The sequence below is a fragment of the Oreochromis niloticus genome, linkage group LG5, assembly GCF_001858045.2.
Source record: "Oreochromis niloticus isolate F11D_XX linkage group LG5, O_niloticus_UMD_NMBU, whole genome shotgun sequence".
NCBI classification, from domain to species: Eukaryota; Metazoa; Chordata; class Actinopteri; order Cichliformes; family Cichlidae; genus Oreochromis; species Oreochromis niloticus.
Genome location: NC_031970.2, coordinates 32098822 through 32119975, shown reverse-complemented (window position 1 = coordinate 32119975; position 21154 = coordinate 32098822). Strand labels below are relative to the sequence as shown.

The 21154-nt window shown below is 41.2% G+C and overlaps 1 protein-coding gene across 1 annotated transcript; it reads right to left on the bottom strand.

Moving 5' to 3' along the window:
* Window positions 1-7050: 7050 nt before the first annotated feature.
* On the bottom strand, window positions 7051-20462 carry zgc:113054 (uncharacterized). Its single transcript, XM_019358620.2, has 11 exons — window positions 20140-20462; window positions 18317-18506; window positions 17736-17827; window positions 17405-17637; window positions 16259-16495; window positions 16104-16178; window positions 15305-15521; window positions 12814-13022; window positions 11754-11826; window positions 9274-9391; window positions 7051-7756 (listed from the first exon to the last, which is right to left on the bottom strand). Exons 1-11 carry the CDS (start codon window positions 20153-20155, stop codon window positions 7561-7563), a joined length of 1656 nt encoding a protein of 551 aa, XP_019214165.1. The 5' UTR covers window positions 20156-20462; the 3' UTR covers window positions 7051-7560.
* Between the last annotated feature and the right edge of the window lie 692 nt (window positions 20463-21154).

The window sequence follows — 21154 nt, the reverse complement described above, 5'->3', positions numbered from 1 at the left end:
TTAATTGCAGTTCTTGCTTCCAAAGGTGGCACAACCAGTAATTAGGTATAGGGAGGAAAATACTAGCACAGTAGCCTACACAAAGAACATGATAAACGTTAACGCAAAAGGTAGCAGCTAGTCTGAATATAAAAGACTTAAACAGCCATTCCAGTAGCTTGTTCATACTAGCTTTATGTGTTGACGAAGTTACTTTCTTTTTTGGAGCAGTGTTTGGCAAACCACCAGTTTTTCCCTTTGTCGTAGTCCTAGTGTTAAAACTCATCTATGTGCAAAGTCATTCATATCATACAGGCTTACAGATTACTCATGCAAGAGACTTGTAAATAGCTTTCATGTTGCAGAAGTTTCATGCCAATATTCTTTCATTATCGCTGTAAACAAGACACTTCACACCTCGATGATGCTTACTGCGTTCCTCGTAAAAACTGGCTGCGTATAACTTAATTTATCAGGTAAGAAAGTGAAAAAAGGAACGCTGAATGCAACTTGACTTTATTCTCCACCAGAGAAAGACCAAGGCTCTCCTTTCTTAACAGCAACGTGTCAGACCTGCTATCGGTCCTTAGCAGAGTGTGAAGTATCCCAACTCTTTGATGTGTTAAATATGAAATCTGACCATAGAACAAAGCAGCTGTCAGCAACCAGCACGTGTCAAGAGCAATCCACGCCAATTATTATTGAATTTCTGTCATGCATGCGTCTGCTGTGCAGACACTGAGGTGTGTTACTGTATCGCAGTGCTAACAAAGACTTCAGACAGTCTTCAAAAATAAACATCACAGGCTTCAGTTGTCTATATCAAAAGGTTGCTGATGATCGTCTGCAAATACAAGCCAAGGCTCACCTTTTGTCCAGGCTTCATCGAGAAAGGGTTAAATAATTTGCTGCAAAACAGTCAGAAGCGTTGCACACACTGTACTGTGACCTCGAGAATATGGCTTTAACTTTGTCAAAGGGTCCCATATTAACAGCAACACAATCACTGGATCACAAATCACACAATGTAAGTTATGAGAGCTACATGCTGTGTCTCTGGTGACATTGAGGGAGAACGTGAGAAGGTGCTTGCTGAGTGTGTAGCCATGCTGTGTTGCCCAAATAGATACGTTCCATCTGAGAGTGATGCAGCCTTCGGAATGATCCCGCTAGACAGATGAGTGCTACTTGAATGTTAATGAGGGCTCCTTTAGACACGCATAAATTAAATGATTAGATGTCTGCAATCATGCAAGGTCCTTAGGTGTCCCCTATTTATGGCATTTGAAATGTAGCTGCCTTTATTTACGACATGTCTCCCCTGCAAAGGCTTCGCCACCTGAGCAGCCTAACGCTTTCAAAAGACGGGTTTTTTTTTAATGACCTGTAAATGAATCACTCTGGCAGAATCGTAAGAGAAGCGGAGCCCTGCCTCTTTTTCAAAACAAAAAGGGAAAGTGTGCTGTCCTCTGAAAGAAAAAAAAAAGAAAAAGCTCGCAGATGTTTTGAATAAAAGCCGCGCTCCAGACAGGGAAAGATGCAGTAAAGCATTTGTTTCCTATACGCCGCTAACAGAAAGATACACTGTCGAGCCTCAGAGAGGGGCCTCAGAGGACCGGCACAGTCTCTGAACGCGGTCGCCTAACAATGAATCTTCCTCCTCTCCAGTTCACACGCTCTTCATTGTCGTTTTCTAGATGCAACAACAGCTATTTTCATCTTCATGATTGCATTAATTACAGCATAACTCACGTCTCTTGGCTCCAGTACTGTTTTCCCCGTAGAAAACAGCGTGTCAATGCTTCAACAAAGGAAGGGAACAGTACATATACTCAGCTGGCACTTCATTAATCAACATAAGAAATCAGCATGGCTTGTCACTTATCTAGCTGAGTCTGCTACTGAAGTTGTATTATATTCTCTTTAAATGATTCATTCGAGTTGGGAAGATTTTAATGAGATTTAGACTGCATTCATATTACCGTAATACAGCCACATACAGTACATGCAAACACCTCAATATGTAGACATAAAGCCTTGCGACGGACAGGCGGTGAGCGGCTGCTTCACTGTTGAATCATCTTAAAGACTTCTCACTGTCCCAGGAAGACTCTGGGGTGCACAAGCAGCAATAATAAGAAGCACCTAAGTTATAGCCATCTGCTCTCAAGCCAAAGCCGGGGGTTTTTTTGTGTGTGTGTTTTTGTGGCAGCAGAGAGAAGGGGATAGAGAAATTTCTTTTAAGATTCTTGCTTTTTTTCCCCTCTATTTATTAGGATAATGAATTTCCGACTGCAGTGCCAGTTCCACTGAGCCTGCTTCTCGGCCTAATTCTCTGTAACATTTCCTCATTGCCGCTGGGGAACATTATATGAAGGCAGGGCTTACAATACCATCAATATGCCCAAGACGACAATCGGACGTCTCATAGATATTAATGGAAGTGCAAATTAAATCAAAGTTGGAGTGCAGCTATCGGGGCTATGATCAATGCCTTTTGCACAGTCAGATTTAATATGGGGTTTGTAATTTGAGTATCCAAACAAAATGTGCATCTTAATGGGAAAGATGAAAGTAATCCCACATGGGGAGGAAATAATACATTAGCTGCATTGTAATTAGAGAACTCAGAGTGCAATGTTTCCCCAGTATTAATGTTGAATAAAAGCCTGATATATTTACGATGTGGAGACAGGATGTGGACGTTTTGAATTGTTTTTAGACACCTCGAGTCGTCTTAGGAAGCACCTTTTAAAAAAAATAAGACTATAACGATGTTGGGTAAATGCATGCGTAGGAAACAAATACAAATGATGAAATAAACTGTCAAATGTTAGAGCAAAAAAAAGCAGACTTGTTTTTGTTAAAGCAGTGGGAGCACATCTGTGTTACCGCAGTCATAATGAAAGAAAAACACCTCAGGTATGTTTTGATTTAATTATGAAATATTTGATCTGAATATGAAAAATCCCATGTTTTTTAAGCCAAGCCGCTACAACCGAACACATCAGAAGTATGTGAAACATGATTTTGGTAAAAGGTTCTTAATAAATAGTGATTGAGCAAGTCTCCCCGCAAGCATTCAAATGAAATACGATATAATAATGCCTCACTTTTATTTATTGGCAATCCTTCTGAGTACACACACAGCAGCCAGTTAAAGTGACCCCATGTGAAGTCGGCAGGTAGCATGCAGAGAGCAAACAGCAAAACAGCTTTTCAATGAATAACACATGAGCCAACAAACGTTGCTAGACAATGATCCAGTGCGTTCAGCGAGTCAAGTGCAACACACACAATCACAAGAGAACACAAGGAGCTAATCAAACTTGATGCAACCCTTCGTGATCAAAATGAAACAGCAGCTACTAGTAGGCGCCCATGCTTTTGTAAAAGAAAGTTAACTTAATTAAAAAGATATGAGCTTTGTAATAATCTGGGGTTTTTTTCTTCATCGTAATTTTTGTTTTGAATAGAAACACTGACAGTTTGAGGAAAGTGCTTTCGCTTTTTGGCTGACACTTACACGAGAAGGTCAAAAGCACTCCCATGCCTGTATGCTAAATAGCATGCTAGCGCTAGTAAGCCACAGACTATATAAAAGATAAGACATAGTTTTCAGGTCTAAAAAGTGAAGCCGATGTGGAATTGCTTTAACCCTGCATTCTTTCTCTCTCTCCTTCTGTGGTTGCAAATAAAAGTCCAGTTGAATCAAACTCGAACCTGGCTCACTTGCTTTATGATCTTAGCAAAAACGTAACATCAAAAATCTCAATAAATGCTTTGTTGATAAGATTATGGTCTCATTTACTAGCTTCAAGTGAACGGAATACAATACAGTGTTTATTTCGTAAATTATGATTCCTATTACGTGAAAATAGAACAGTAAAGCAGTAAAGCAAGGTATGGTTTTGGGTCAGTCTACTGGGCTTAAGTCACTGCAGTCAGGCAGCTCACATGCTTAGGTGTCTTTTTTCTTCATTTTTTGTCTGATTTTCTAAATGCTAAGATGGCAGTGGCAATCAGCTTGAAAAACAAAATTTCTACAGAAAAAACAGGAACTTCACAGCAAGATAACTGTGGCTTTAACTTTTTACAAGCAGTTTATGCTAGCAGACAGTTAGCTTTGCGCTTCACAAAGATAGCTTTAGCTTTGTCTGCTGAATACAATGAATATTTACAACAGGGACCCACTCTTCCGTGTAATGACACCAATGGTTCACCTTTTACAAACAGTTTATGCTAGCAGACAATTAGCTTTGCACTTCACAAAGATAGCTTTAGCTTTGTCTGGACCTAACAAAACGCCCAACAGTGTCTCACGCGCTACTGATTTTATCAGTGTTATATCTTGTTTGCTAAATGATTAAAAAAATAAATGTTAATATGATAAGTGGTTGTGTAAAACAAAGTTAACTAATGCTAATTATCGGTTTCTAAAGAAAATCTTACAAAAGTAAGAAGGTACTGCGTCTACTTCATTTACAACTGAAGACATTTTCTCTACTTTACCTAAAAACTGGGTGTAATTTACATAGCATTTCAAGTGTTAATAAGAACAACCACAAAATTTAGATTTTCACATGTATTTTGAAGCAGAATTGCTGAATATTTTGACTGCAGTAAGGATTAGCACCTTCCATCATTTAATCAGTCCAATTAAATTGTTAGGGGTCATTAAGTTTAAAGTTTGCACAGCACTCCTAGCCTTTATAACAAGATAAATGTTGACTTTTTTGTTGTTGCACAGTCCTGTCTCTGATAAAAGCATCAGGGGGGAGCGCAACTCAATTTATAAGGGGTAACATTTCATCTTTGAACACTTCACTGAGTGGGTATGTAACAGGACGCTATAATCCATCAATAAAACTGTATTGATATTGTCGAATGTTAATATGTCATCCATAAACCCTTGGGCCCTCTTGTCACCAGGACACAGTCTGCTCAGCAACTCATACTGCCTCATGGTGTTGTTCAAGATCGACCCAGGTCTCCCACTGAACGGCTGCCGCTGTAAAATGTTGCATGCCGTGACAGAGCGGAGCATTAATCAAAGTTGATTTGAAGTGCGAGAGCGCAAGTGCCTTTTTTGTTGCTGGAGAAGTGTTTAGCACAACAGCGCTGTGTACAACGGGGTCCCACTCTTCAGTGTAATGGTACCAAAAGGAGGTCATAAATAATGGATTCAAGATCACTTACACCTCATGAAGCAGGCTATGGCATTCAAAGGGATCATGTTTTGCTGCTCAAATTATGGATTTAGCTCTTTTGGCTGCAATTGTAAAGGAAAACAAGACCTCTCCAAGAGGACTCTGAAACAGTTTAATGTGGTGCAAAACATGACAGAAAAACAACAGTTTATACACTGCCACTAAATGATGACAGAGACTGGCTGGAAAAATCAGATTATTTTTGCTTTCTGGTGGGATGGTTTGATTTAAAATTCTCCTGGAATATGTCACATCCTCAACTTTAGTTAAGTTGGGAAAAAAAAACAAGATAAAACTTGAGATTTTTAAATTAAATCTTGTTTGTGTTAAGTAAAGATTTGCAGATGCAAACAGATACTGCACCTTCCATCCGTTTTGTTCTATCGCTTTTCCACTTCACGTAACTTGTAACAATTATCTGAACTCTCAACAGCTGGACATGATTACATTTTTAATGCATTTGAAATGTAACCGTCCACCATCACACCACATTTAATTAAAGATATCTGAGTATTTATTCAGTTTTTCTTTGACTGTCACATTGAGCTGTTTGCATACTAGAATTGGAGAGGTCTTCTGCCCACATACATGTAGCAGCTCGCTGTTATTATCTTTAGATGATAGCAAATAATGTGATAACCCCTTGTTGTAACTTTTTGTCCTTGCATCAGTGCTGCAGCTGACTCTATGCTGCCCCTCAGTGGCAAAACAGCAAAACAGTGAAACAGTCCTACAAAGGACAAACTCGTGAACAAATTCTACAAAGTCTCACCTCCAGATGCTGAGCAAAAGTTTGATATTTTACCAGAAAATAGGAGGATAAGAATCCCAATAATTTCCAATGTGCCAATGCAGCTGGAGATAAATACAGAAGAGAGAGGAGATGATCAGATCTCACTCCATATCTTAATGGGATCCTCTCACGAGCCATTCCGATTAATGACCAATCCCACAATTATGTAAATCAGAGATTGGTCACTAACAGTGAGAACTTGAAGTTGCTCACATAAACACCAACAGTGTCACATTGCAGAGAGCGCTAATTGGCCACTACTTTTCATGTAATTGCTGCAACAGGGGTCACCTCCTCTGCTAACCTCTACTTTAAGTATTGTTTTTCAGCACACAAACAGTTAATGGAGCAATTAAGATGGTTCTCACAAGCACCACTTCTGGGGACCATTTGGCAAGAAAGAGGTAGAGAGAAGCGGACTGGTGACTGCTCGGTCCATCGCGCTGGGATGCTGTAACCCTGCGTACGGTGTACGAGTCCTAGGCGAAATAGAGCGAGGTGCATGACGTGCAAGAACACTCCCCATACTGGTGTGACTGGTCACCGATGAAGCAAACATTGTGTAGGAGCAAATTTCTGGAGTTTTTAAGAATTCACAAAATATATCACTGTTTACTGTTGCTGTCGGTAACAACATCAAAACTACCTGACTACTGTTATGCAGGTCTTCTTTGTCATACCAAACAGCGCACCAGGGCATGTGGCTTTGGGTGCCAGGGTGGTGGCAGCTGATCCCTTGGGTCTTTAAGGTAGCAGCCTCTGTGGATCAGGCTTGTTCCTATTTGCCTAATAGACAAATAGGTCAGGTCAGCGCCTTAGGAGTTTTTGTCACATTCTCGTCCCTGAACAATTTTTGCGTCGTGGCACATCTATGGGGAAGAGGCAGCCGTGTTCAGGGACACCAGGATGCTGGCAAACACATGATCAATATTATTCATTTCACATGTCAGTGGTTTTAATATTGGGACTAATTGTTGTACACAGCACTCAACAGCAGCTAATGAGAGGAAAAAAACAGTCACACACAGTCTTTCACTTTAACATGCAAGGATAACTTCCCCCAGTTCATTACAACACAAAACCTTTTTACTTTTTATTACCCATTTGTATTTTTGACAGCATTTATCTGTGTTTGTGTTGGAGCAGATACAATAAAGTGTTACAGTCACAGTCATCAGTATGTTTAAGCAGCATCCAGGGAATAAAACACTGTAACAAAAAAGAAACCGTGATAATTTGGTCTCAATTGAAAGTAATGCTCGGTACTTTCCTGCTAAAAAAATTGGTAATAAAAAAGTTTATAACTCTTTCCTGTATTTAACATTGTTGCCTTATTTTCCTTTCAGTAAAACATTTTCTGCTGTTCTACCACACTGGACATTGAACTAAGCCTACAGTCTGCACAGAAAAAAACCCCAAACTCCCAAAACTGATATCACCTGTCCAGAAAGTGCAGTTTCATTTAAACTAATATTGCTGTTCAAGTCTCAAAGGGACATAATATGAATGCCACCTAGTTCTAATCCCTGGAGAATGAAGAAGAGGGGGGGAAAGTTTTCATCTCTTCATCTAACCCTTCTACCACAGACTTTGCCCACCTTCTATGACTAAGTTATGCCCTGTCATGTAGTCAGAGGCATCAGATGCCAAGTAGACCACTGCAGCTTGCAGGTCTGTCACTTGAGCCAGTCTACCAGCAGGAATATCTGACAGCCAGCGCTGCACCAGAGGCCTCAGACTCTCCGAGTGGATGAGAGGGGTGTCAACAATCCCCCTGAAAAGAGAAGCAGACAAAGTGAGAGAGCGAAAGAGGAGGGAAAAGCACACACACACACACAGACACACACAATGAAATCAGAAGACATCACAGTTCAGAGCCAGGAGTGACAGCGTTGTTTCAGAGCCACCACTTTGGTGACAAAAATAAACCCAATTATCCTTTGCAGAAAGGGCATGGCATGGCATCTCTGATGATATTTACTGTGGGACGGGTGGCACTTTAATGACTGGCACATCTCTGGAAGAGCCCATGGGTACGAGGGGACGTGTGGTATAATTTGCACATAGCCTTTGGTTAAATACTTATTATATTTCCCGATTGAAATGTGCTACTTTGATGCCGAGACAGTATTTAGGCGAAGTTTATCAGAAAACCGCTGCTTTTAGTTTGCTGGTTGCACACTGGCATCTAATAGCTCCGTGTCACAACAAATGCCATTTTTTCCACTCCTCTACAGTCAAATATCACAGAGCTTACATTTGAATAAATATGTCAACATGCCCGCCTGCGCCTAATACGAGACGACTTCTGACTTTCCCCACAATCGCTGTGACAGTGACTAAAAGCCATGAGGCCTGAATCATTGTTCGATGTATCCTGGCGCCTTGATATGGAATTCCAACATTTGGCTAAATTAGCACTTCCAAGGAGCGTGTGACACCTTGGTTAACATATTCCACCTCAATTATATTTCTCTTCAGCTGCCCTGTTATCTGGAACCTTTCCTGGCAATCAGAGGTACTGTTTTCCCTCAGCCAATTTTCTAGATAATGCAGCTTATCACCGCTGCGGCTAAAGTTGCCAATGGAATCAGGCTCCAGTCAACCTCGTGAGCGCTAATTGTGTCCCTTTTTTATGCATATTTACCGACTGTCACTTCAAAGAAATCAGCGGCCCATTGAGACACCCGGTTAGCGAGGGTGGGGGGGGGAGCGAATTGCTTCTTTGCAAATTAAAATTAGCAAACAAGCTGCCGATAAATAAAGCTGAGCGTGGCGCGTGTGTGAGGGCTTTGTTCTGGGGCTGTGACTGGGCCCGGCTCGCCTGGTGCCACCGGACGGATTTGCTCAGGGATGGCTGGGGCTAAGAGATGCTTCACTTAACACCCCCCCGGCCCCTCAACCACCTCCCCTCCCGACACACATTCAAACAGCCCCCTTCCTGTGTTCTCCTCCTTTTTCTTCCTACTGCTCAGCTTCACAGACAAATAGATACAAACAAGGGCGCTATTGTTGCGCCGACACTTGGAGTGAGGTTGCAAATTTGATTCCCTAATTGAACAGAACAATTAGAGCAAGTGTTTGGTTGATTCATCCCTCAAGACGTCATCTAATTAAGCACTGATGCATTGTTTGAGGACTTAAATTAGTGCATCCCCCTCAAACGGGAGCTCTTCATATGAAAGCAAAACGGCGCTAATCACTGCCTCCTTTCGCAGCTTGCTATAATCAAAAGGTGGGCCGCTGTGTTTTGGAGAAAGACGAGGAAGGCCAAAAATAGGCACTACTTACGGCGAGATGCAGTTGACACGCACTCCTCTGTCAGCCCATTCAGTGCCCAGAGTCTGAGTCAGTTTGACCACACCGGCCTTGGATGTGTTGTACGAAAGCTGCTTCTGAGGATGGGGGACTACACAGTGAAGGGTGGAAAGAAAATGAGTTACTGAAAAAAAGTCACTGCTGTCCATTTCGGGAAGTGGCACGTGCCATTTAAGAAGGCAACAATTACAGCATCATTAATAGTGGTATGCATTTTTCACATTCTTATTAAAGCCTCTAGTTGTTTTATCCTTTGCCTTAACTGAACAGTTTCCTTCTTACAGAGGGCCAATAGCTTCTACGGTGCACATTCCAGTTCCTGTGGTTTCTTGTGCACACTACATAAAAGCTCTTCCATTAGCTGCTGGGGACTCTGCTGTGGATGATGCTATGTAAAATTAATTGCTTATAATGTCCAGTTATGCTCTGTCCTCAGCAACAAAGGCAGGGAGCCATTTGTTTGCCTTGACCATCACAGATGCTGCACACTGCATGGGATGCCGGGACAGGGGCTCATTTTCTCCTGGTTGATTAATCATCACAAGGAAGGCTCCAAGTTACATACAACTTTAGTAGTTAACCTCATCACCCGCCGATCTGACTGCCAAATGGCTTCAGTGTGAGACCGGGGATGATAAATACCAGCCAGCTGCGGAGAGGCAGAGAGTGGTCCTGAGGAGAAAAGGGCTGAAAGAGCATCCTGCATGCAATGTAGGGATGTTGAAAAAAAGAAGACAAAGAGGAATAAAATTTGCAATGTAGGGGTAAAAGCTGGGATGTGTTGAAGAAATAACAAGTAAAGGGTGGGACAGGAGGATGGTAGCCAAGAGCAGGGTTCAGTGGCGAGATTGCAGAGGAAGGTAAGGTTGGGTTGGGCTGGGCTGGATAAGGGTAGGCTGGGACCTCAGAGGAGCAAGCGAGGAGGAGCCGAGCCCAGGGCTTACACGCAGATTGAAGGTGAAATCCGACTTATCAGGACAGGAAACACAGCTCAAAATGCCTAACAGCACTAATCCTTGCTCAAGACCTGATGATACGGCTGCAAAATACCATTCAGAAAATGCCTTCATCCTTTAAATAAACCTGCATTGATGTTTTTCGCCGTCTTAAAGAGCAGTAATCCCCAGAGAAGGGAAAAAGAAGTAGAAGGAGAGCATTCTCCAAAGCCCTCTTTAACATTCACCCTACTTATTGCCCGTTGCAAGTGGGAGAAAACATGCTCTTATCAGGCACGCCTTTTAAATTTTGAATTCTTCTGAGCAGATAAGGAGTTCAAATGATGTACTCTTTTCCCAGCTGCTGTTGTTATGTCCATTTCTATGCAGGGCAGATCTGCAGGTATGAGTGTGAGAGTCACAAATCTCTCAGTAAGGTCAAAACCAAAAAAGAAAAGAAAAGAAAAAAAACATCAAGATAGATATTTCCTGTCTGGGTGTCTTTGAGCTGCTGGCCGTCATTCAGAAAAAAATAGTTGTTGATGTTCAGAGTGTGTGTGTGTGTGTGTGTGTGTGTGTGTGTGTGTGTCGAGGGGGTGTTTGCAGGCCCACGCGCACATTCCATTCAGCAGATGGACAAAAAGCTGTCATTGTGCATTTTAATTGGACATTTACGGCTGCTTTTTGGTCGTCCACTTGGCTAGAACAGGTCCCATCTGATTACACATTATGACAATATTATAACAGATGTCCAGACCAATAAAGTAAATTCCTGAAGGACTGAGCGTAATGCGAGTAATTGATCATTTTCTTTATGCCGGCCTCTATTTACCAGCATGCTCCTGTTTTACAGATTGCCCCTGCAGTCGGGACTGGGGTCCATATGGCACGGCGCTTTACTGGCGATTTGACTATACTGCTGATGAAGTGTTGCAGTTCCTCTGGAGAAACCTGTTGGAAGAGGAACATTACACCGGTGCAGCGAATTACAAGGCTTTTACTAGGCTCCCACTAAACTCTAAAAGTGTCTTCCGCTGTTCAAACAAGGCCGTTGGCACAAGCTGGCGTTTTGCCGCGGCACAGGAACCCTCCCCTCCCAAGTTGGACCTCAGGTTGCCTTCCACATCCTCCAGACAGCTCCGCGGAGAGGGGATGTTTATTATGATGCAAAAATGCCTCGGCGAGACGCAATCACAACACTGCTACTGTATGCAGGGGTGGATGCATCTCTATAGAACTGTTTAACTGGGCTAAAAGTTGCCTAATCCTGTTTTAAAAGTGAAGGCTCACCTTAAGTTTCTCATAAAAGGAGAAAACTGCTAAAAAAAAAGACTTTGTTTGAAGATGAAAATCTAATGCGATGTGCACTCACCCACATAGCTGTACAGCGCAAATGTATTTAACTCTCCCTTCCTCCCCCTCCTTCACTCTGCCCAACTCTCCACGCCAAATGGAGAGATTAAAAGCAGACATGGAGGGGCTCCAGAGAGAAAGTGGGGAAATAGAATCATCACTCACCTATTAGACTGGCCATGGAAGCTGTGTTGATAATCTTGCCGTACCCTTGCTTCAACATCACTCGACCCGCTGCCTAAGGCAAGGATTCGGAGGGGCGAGAGACACGTTAAACACCTTATTATTAAGGCCCTGATATGCCATGCCCAAAGCTGAGCACAGATCAACACAAAAACATGCAGTTTATCATCGGAGACGGGAAAACGTTTGGTGTGGATTTGAAAGCAGCACGAAAAAAAGGTTGGGCGTGGGGGGGTTGTAGGTTGTACATATAGATGTCTCGCAGCAGCTCGATAATTTAGGACTAAATTTAGTTTCTACAAAGGAGCTCAAGCTGGTTGGACCATTAATTAGGTCACAGTCTTAACTAGTTTGGACAGAAATAGAGTGCTGAAGGAATACGTCACCGAGAATCTGTTTGGCTCTTTTTTGCTCATATTTTACTGGGAATAATTTGTAAATATATTAAACTGATGGATGCATTTTTTATTTTAACATAAATTAACAACGTTTTAGCTATGGGGTGTTTGCATTAACTGTACTCGTTGTGTGTGCAGAATCAGGATTTTTTCCTTCTCGAGCTTCGAAAACAGCAAAAAAACATGACCCGTCACAAAAGCACAGATAATGTGGTTTACGTGTGTCAAGTCTTCAGCTGCTATAGAGGCAACTCTGTTTTAGATTTGCTTCACTAAACATGTTCATTCAAACACTTTCCTATTAGTGAATCTGACTGATCAATAAGAACATGATTCATTTTAATTTTGTCTCTATTTATAGATTAGTTTTTATTTTGGAATGGAAATAAACCAGATCTATAAAATGAGTGCAGTGAAATGAGCAAAAGCTACGGCGGTACGTACATTTTCCCTTTCTGGTAAACATAAAACACGTGTGTATTCTACAAAAAGTCTTCCTACCCAGTGTTTATCAAACCACAGGTGTATGTGGGTGAATCTCTTACAAAACCAATTTTGACAAAATCACCTGAAAAAACAAAATACTTCATAATATTTACTACTATTGCACACTACCCTCACACAGGATGGGAGGTGATACACACCTGACAGCACATGAAGGTCCCCCTGAGGTTCACATTAAAGGTTTGGTCCCACTCCTCTAGACTGGTGTCTTCGCTGGCTGAGTTCATGTTGATGCCAGCATTGTTACAACCGATGTGGATCACTCCCCATTTGGAAACGATGGCGTCCATCATCCTCTGGACGTCATCTGACTTGCTGATGTCAGCTGTTATCGAAATGGCATTGATACCTGTTTGAAAGTAACACAGGGGTGTACTGTGAGTAGCATTTTAGATTCTTTTACACAAAAAGTAATGCACTAAGTAATGTGGATATAGTGAGATCACGTTTGATCAAACATTTTATCCTTTAGTATGCTGCCATCTGCTGGTCAAGACACAAACTAATGACAAAATTCAAAATGTGAAACTCATTTTGAGTGAATGAACGCAGGTCGTGCTTGTTTTCTCACAATTAAAGCCCGAGCTTGAAGCGTGCTATTCAACAGTGCTGCTGTCATAGCAGATTTTCCAGTTTAAGGCCAGCTTCACCACTTTGAGGCCAACACAATGTTGTGACTCTTACAGGTTTTCATTTTACTTCCTGGCTGTCATCTGTGTCTTTGAACTTATTGCTCTGCACCACAAGCGATCTTAAGACATCTGCAGTGTTTCGGCTATGGCAGCGAACAAAAGCAGGGAGACTCCAGGCTGTTCAGCGTGACATTAATTTGGACGTCTTTAACAATTACGTCACAGCAGGGTGAACGGTCCGAAAAAAAGGAGCAAGTTATGTTAAATCAGGGTTGTAATTTTGTTCTTCTTATTAACTTTAAGGTAGGTTTTAAGGAAAGGAACAACTTAAGAACAACAACCATAACAAACAATTAAGTGAGTAAAGAAAGGAAAGTAACCAGTAACTTTTTTCCCTTGATTACTGATTACAGAATAAAACTGAACCACACTGTCTTACGAGTTGTGGATTAAAGCCGTCTTAGTAAGTGGACTTAGTTAGTTGACCTTTAAATTACGTGGGTGACGTCCATTCAATGAAACAAACACAAATGGAGAGTGTAAAATTGCAGGGGGGGATGATGAAATTAACTTAATATATACAAAATATACACATATGTATATATATATACATATATATATATATATATATATATATATATGTATATACATATACACAATATATACAAAAATTCAAAGAATTTAGATTTGTAATAAATGTATTTTTAGAAACCTGTACATGTTAATAATCACTGTCTATGTAACAATGTTGTGTAAAGTCTCACATTGATTGGCTCACCTGTTAAGAAGGAGACAGGGTACATATGCCATGATCCTTACAGTACGAACACTGACCTATATAACAGCCTCCTAGCCTATATAACAACCATAAAAATCGTTTAAATCTCCAAATCCACCATAACCAAACTTAAGATAGCTGTGGCCCGTTTTGCGGCCCACCCAAAACTTTGTTCACAACTCTGATCATTACATGTAGGATGAAGCATTTTTTTGTGTTTTTTTTAATGATTTTGATCTGACTGAAAATGTGTTTCTTGAGGCTGATAATCTGTTAATCTATATATAAGAAGCTTTATTTCTGCTCCATTCTAGCGCAGCCACTGGCAAGATACTAGTTTTTTATCGATTTACTGTAAATGACTTCTGAGTAGTGATGTGTGATACCACAGATTTTCTTTCTGATCCGATACCAAGTAAAATTCAGGGTGGTATCAATGATACTGATCCGATACTTTGTACAAAAACTTGTACAAAATGTTTTATTGCATTCCAAATTATAGCTTCATAATGATTACAGGACATCAGACTACTCGTTCTTATTGCTTAAAAATGCAGAATTATCATATAGAAATAAAAAACCTGAAGTTGTGCGCTATTTGAACACGTTGCCTGCCTGCAGCACTAAAGGACTCAGTGAGAGACGTCTGTCTCACCCTAGCAGCACCTTTCCTCCTCTTCAATTTGCCTCAACATCATATTCTGTGACATGATTTACTCTGAGGTGTTTGACGAGGTTAGTGGTGTTGCCACAACACCTCACTGTCTGCCACATGTATCGCAAACCGCATCTTGGCTGTTTGTGGAGGTAAAATACGTCCACACATGACTCCGTTTACACTCAGCCATTGTTGTGAGTGCGCACGCCAAGGGGCTGGGACACATTTATACAGCTGTATTTCGCATATGACTATGAAAGGCGGAAGAGGAAGTAGTTCCGCTGTGTTCCTGTTAATGATAAACTACATATTTACCCCAAATTACTAAAATATCAATATTTTAACTTGAGAATCAATTCTAGAACACAAATAACTGGTACTGGAGGAATCGGTATTTCAATATCCGCACACCACTACTTCTCAGGGCCAACCTGCAGTACCTTAATAGCCCACCAGGAGGCTGCAGACCACTTTGGGAGTCCGTTCTCTAAACTCGGATGGGCTGTGAAAAAACAAGGGCATTCAAGTCAGTCTTTGTTTGTTTTTTTGTTAGCACGCTTTACCTTTAAGGAAGAGCTCCTCAACGACTGTCTCAGCTTTTGCTCCATCCAGGTCTACGACAGCCACCTTTGCACCAGCCTCACCCAGAGCGTGAGCGAATGCTCGGCCTATGCCTTGTCCAGCACCTGTCACATAGGCCACCTTACCGTCAAGGCGCATTCGATCCAGGATGAAACGCCCTGTGACCCCACGGAAAACCTCATCATCTGTAATTTTACACTAATGAATGAGAATAGACAGGCAGATGAATCAATAATGGCACAGTGCAATAAGGAGTCCAAGTAAGCAGATACAAATCAACATAGAAAAGCTCCTGCTAACAAGTGCTAACAGGTATATTTTAAAATAGGATTTAAATTAGGATTTCACCGTATGAAAAAAGCTCAACACAGACCTTTTAGATCGTCTGTAAGTAAAATTAACCACACTAAATAACTGCCCCAAACACCAACATTGAAGCTTTTGGTACTTTTGGTTCTTTACACAGGCTGCTGTTTGACAAATTTAACAGGAACACTTGTGGTAAAGGGATTAATATATCAAGCTAGGAAGCCACCATTTTTGCATTTCCATGGATTTGTGTCATGATGAGGGAGATGAATTGTTTATATGGTAAACTCTTTCTTTGGATCGGGTCATGAAAAGAATCAAATCACTACTTGGTAGGTGAGATTAAACTTGGATCCCGTTTATTCCCGAGTTGTAAGGTGTTTATATCTAGCATTTAATGTTATAGTATTGCTGATACTGTGAATAGTGAAGGCACGTGTATCAGCTGTGACTGAGGGAGGTTAACAGTACCTGACGCCGTAAGCACTCAGCGGCCGGAGGTACCCGACGGATAAGAGTGAGGCCGTCTCTTAAAGGGACAATGACCTTTCAAACAAGAAGGCATTATTAGAATAAAGGTTAACCAACAAACAACTGACTGCAACACGAAAACATCTGAAACTCACCTGCTCTACTCGGGGGTCATTAGACACAAACTGGTTGAACTCGCGAAGGGCCAGTCCATTGCTATCTGTGGTTTCGTTAAGATAAACCCTGGCTTTGAACAGCGAGTTATCGATACATATGACCCCTCGCAATCTGAGCATGTTGTTGTCCATGATAAATTTGTAATAGTTGATGTAGTTGTTTTTGTCAGCATCGATGAAAACCATGTCGAACTGTTCACCGGTGGCGGCTAATTCCTGGAACAGAGGCGACATTATTACAAAACTGACCCCATGACCCACAGTTTGTTCACTTATTGACAAAAAGGGTCAGCGTTAGCCTTGGACTGTTCTGATTATGGAACACATGTGACACACAGTGAAGGCTAAGTGTTACCTAAAGGTCTCCAAAAGTTGATTCTGTTCATCTGGACGTAGCGTTTTGTGGGAGAAACGTTTCGTCACTCATCCAAGTGACTTCTTCAGTCTCAGCTGACTGCAGGTTTCCCCAAACCTTATAAACAGTACATTTGCATAATGACTGAAACCAGCCCACTGAAGGAACAATGGGCTGTGAGGTCAGTTCCTTACTCATAATTATGCAAATTCCCATGACCATTGATCAACAACCACTGACCAAAACCCACTGATCAAGGAACACTGATCAATGGCCATGAGTACCATTCACAGAGAGTTGGGGAATGGCTGCAATCACAGCATTGTAAGATGGCGAAAGATGTACCCTTAGGCCCCCTCCTCGATTGGTACTCGATTGGTACTCATGGCCATTGATCAGTGTTCTTTGATCAGTGGGTTTTGGTCAGTGGTTGTTGATCAATGGTCATGGGAATTTGCATAATTATGATTAAGGAACTGACCTCACAGCCCATTGTTCCTTCAGTGGGCTGGTTTCAGTCATTATGCAAATGTACTGTTTATAAGGTTTGGGGAAACCTGCAGTCAGCTGAGACTGAAGAAGTCACTTGGATGAGTGACGAAACGTTTCTCCCACAAAACGCTACGTCCAGATGAACAGATTCAACTTTTGGAGATTTACTTTCCTGGATGATTGAGAATGCATCAAGACGTTACCTAAAGGTATTTTTAGTTTGCAAAACAGTTCATTGCACCTTCAAAAGGATCCAAAGTTGATCGATTTTTACTCACGTTTAGTGTCTCCATGGCATTTCCAGTCTTGACATTAATCTTTTTACCATGTGGAGACTTATCAAAAATGGGCTGAGCGAACTCTTTAAGGTATGGCTCCAACTCGCAGGCCACTAAGCATCCGTCCTCTGGTAGCGCTTCAGCCATCGACAGAGCTCCATAGCCAGTGAACATCCCGATCTCTAGGACCTTCTTCGCTTGACTCATGTGGATCAGCATCTTCAGCGTTTGACCTGCCAAAAACAGATCAGAGATCATGTTATCACAATATGACTAAACCAGTAAAAAAGAAAATGGTATGGTGTAAGCAGCACATGTATGAAAGTCCCACCTTCAACGTGTCCAGTGATACATTCCTTGGGAAGCTTGAACATAGTTTTGCCCTCCTTGTGCACTTGATCCCAGTCATGAGAAAAAGTCTTTCTACAATGGAGTGTAATCGAATATGTTAATGCTTATTTCGATTTCGATTCCCATGATGCATTGAGTTTTTCCTTTCCAGTCACCTTTCTCACTCACTATGTGTTAATAGACCTCTCTGCATTGAATCATATCTGTTATTAATCTCTGTCTCTCTTCCACAGCATGTCTTTATCCTGTTTTCCTTCTCTCACCCCAACCGGTCGCAGCAGATGGCCCCGCCCCTTCCTGAGCCTGGTTCTGCCAGAGGTTTCTTCCTGTTAATAGGGAGTTTTTCCTTCCCACTGTCGCCAAAGTGCTTGCTCATAGGGGGTCATATGATTGTTGGGTTTTTCTCTGTATGTATTATTGTGCGATCTCCTGTACAATATAAAGCGCCTTGAGGCGACTTCTGTTGTGATTTGGCGCTATATAAATAAAATTGAATTGAATTATTTCACACAGCAAACGCTTGGCGTGCTTTATGATTACAAGAGTGAAGTGAGGACTTACTTATAAAGTTCTGCAAGCGGTTCACTTTCCTGTGTGGTCATTTTCTCCAGGTAGTCATCCAGGCCACTGGCGATGTCCAGAGCCTTCTGCAAGTGGCTTGTCAGCTCTTCTGGAACATTCCCACAGGATGCAGCTATGTCCTGGGCTTTAGTTAAAAGGTCCACAATGACTTCCACTGGGGTGTCAGGAACTGGAGGGATGTCATATGTAATGTTACTTAATGATTTCTCCATTCTAGTTTTATTGTCATTTCCTGCTCCAGGTAAAATGATGCATCTCAGAAACTCTGAGTTGATGTTTAATATCAAGTAAATTATTCAGCTGGTTCTAAGAATATCAGAAAATTGAGGTAATGACTAATATGCATTATTCATGCATTATCCTTACAGAAACGTTTTTGTCACTTTCAGCATTTTGTGTTAGAAAAATAATAAATATAACTAAAGAAAAATCAGATAGACCAGAAATACTTTATTGATCTCCAAAAATCTGCCACAGCAATCAGAAATAGTAAATACAGTATATAACAAATAGTCTTACTAAAGCAAAACAGTTTACTGGAAAAATGTAATATGACAATAAGAAATATGCAGTATGAAGCAAATAAGGTCAATAATGTAAAAACTACACACAAAGAGGAAAACAATTAAATATAAAAAAAAGCACAATAAATAAAGGAGCTCACTAAGCAGAAAGCATTATATTGTGTATACTTACTGCATAGTAAAGTGAATAAATTGATTACTAAGCTAAGTAACAGTTTCTTGCCTATAATGAGTCAGCTGATATCTGCACTCACCAGCCACTTTGGTAAGAACACCTGTTCAACTGCTTATTAATGCAGATATCTAATGAGCCAATTATAGGGCAGCACCTCAGTGCATTAGGGCATGTAGACATGGTCAAGATGATGAAGAACATTTGAATGGGGAAGAAAGGTGAACATGGTTGCTGATTCCAGACGGGCTGATTTGAGTATCTTAAAAACTGCAGATCTACTGGGATTTTCTCACACAGCCAACTGTGGGGTTCACAGACAAGGCCCAGGAAAAGAGAAAACATCTGGCGAGCAGCAGTTCTCTGAGAGAAAATCTCTTGTTAATGTCAGAGGTCAGATGAGAATGACCAGACTGCTCAAAGCTGACACTAACTCTAACAACCACTTGTCTACAACTAAGGCATGCAGAAGAGCATCTCCGAGTGGGATGCACTGTAACGGGTGATACATCACGGATGCAAATCTATCATATTAATATGAACCAAAAAGTGTGACTGATGTTTCCAGCTGTTGTTCAATCTATGCCAATAAGAATGAAGGCAGTTCTGAGGGGAAAAGCAGGTCCCACAATAATCCTAATAAAGTGTTGCCTGAGTCTCTAAAGGAAAAACAAAATACCTGAATTATTCAAGAGGACACAAAAAGTTTTAACAGGGACCTCCCAATAAAAGTAAGCAGTTTACTTAAACCTAAGGCACTCTACTGGAAATAAGTACTTTCACTTTTAGACTTTAATATTGCCCGTGTTAATATTTTGGGAAAATATTCCACTTTTTATTCAACTGCTTTACACAGATAAAGTTACCATAACGTTGAGAATTAAAACTGTGCATATAACACCAGCACACAAACACATTATAGCGCAGCTTAATACACAAGTAATACAAATATACACAGTTCATAGTACTGTTCTGCCACATATACGTTGTTCATACGTCTGTAAAGTTAATCTTTATATATCTAAAAACTTACAGTAGCCGTTGAGACTTGAGATATCGACTTATCAGAACAGGAGTAAAAAAAAAAAAATTGGCAATAGTCTTACCTTTTTCGGTTGACATGCTTTCGTTTTATGGGCGTGACGCTTTTACCGAGTAGAGGACGCTAATCTGTACCTGCGGAGGTAGCTGAAGTTTCAGTTATATCACCAAAACTATGCTAATTGTTAAGTAAGGCGGAGAGACTGGCTTGCACAACAACGACTTTTCATTATTCAACTGGTTCTAGCACGTGACAGCGGCTCCTGCTTGCCTCCGACCAGTTTCTGAACGCTCGAGCCAGAGAAACGTGCGACCTCAGACTGGTTATCAAACAGCTTACCCAACTCAGGGTGTCACTCTCTCTCTGAGAAGAAGCTGGGTAGTGAGTGACCGAATGAGTGGGTGGGCGGTCGGGTGGGTGGAAGGGGGGGCCGTCAGTGAGGCAGTTTGTGGGAGGGCCTGAAATGTCTGAAGTTCCTGAAATGATTTTGGCTATTTATGGCTGACTGCGATCCAAGAAGAGAGCAAAACTCCAACCAGTACCATTAGCTACACGTGTGTGTGATATAGATAAATAGATAGAGACTTGATCCCGCAAGGGAAATTACTGTCTCACAGCTGCAGCACGAAGAATAAAAATAGTATAATCTACAATAAAAAATTGTTTTTTAAAAAAACACTATAAAAAGTAGCACAGGACCATAATGAATGCCTTAGTATGTGGAATTTTATATGGAACACTTATAAAATAAGCTAATGCCATACAATACTGAGTTAAAACAGCTACACCAGATACAGAAAAGTGAATAAATACATTGAAAACAATAAAAAAAAAAAAAAGTTAATACAAAAACACGTCTAAGGAGCTTGGAAAGAAAAGCGTCTCGATTTTTTTATGTTGCTTGAAGACGTTTCACCTCTCATCCGAGAAGCTTCTTCAGTTCTAAGGGTCAAATGGTGGAGAGTCCCAGATTTAAACCCAGTGGGAGTTTCCCCCCAAAGAGGGACAAAGGACCCCCTGATGATCCTCTACCTAATCACATGAGCCAAGGTGTGAAAACGGGTGTGGATCACAATCAG

What these genes read in the sequence shown, in the direction of transcription:
- zgc:113054 (XM_019358620.2), bottom strand. An exon ending in TATCACTGGACACGTTGAAG is followed by an intron (nt 17,638 to 17,735) that starts GTGGGACTTTCA and finishes TGTTTTTGGCAG; the next exon opens with GTCAAACGCTGAAGATGCTG. An exon ending in ATGCCATGGAGACACTAAAC is followed by an intron (nt 16,496 to 17,404) that starts GTGAGTAAAAAT and finishes CCTCTGTTCCAG; the next exon opens with GAATTAGCCGCCACCGGTGA.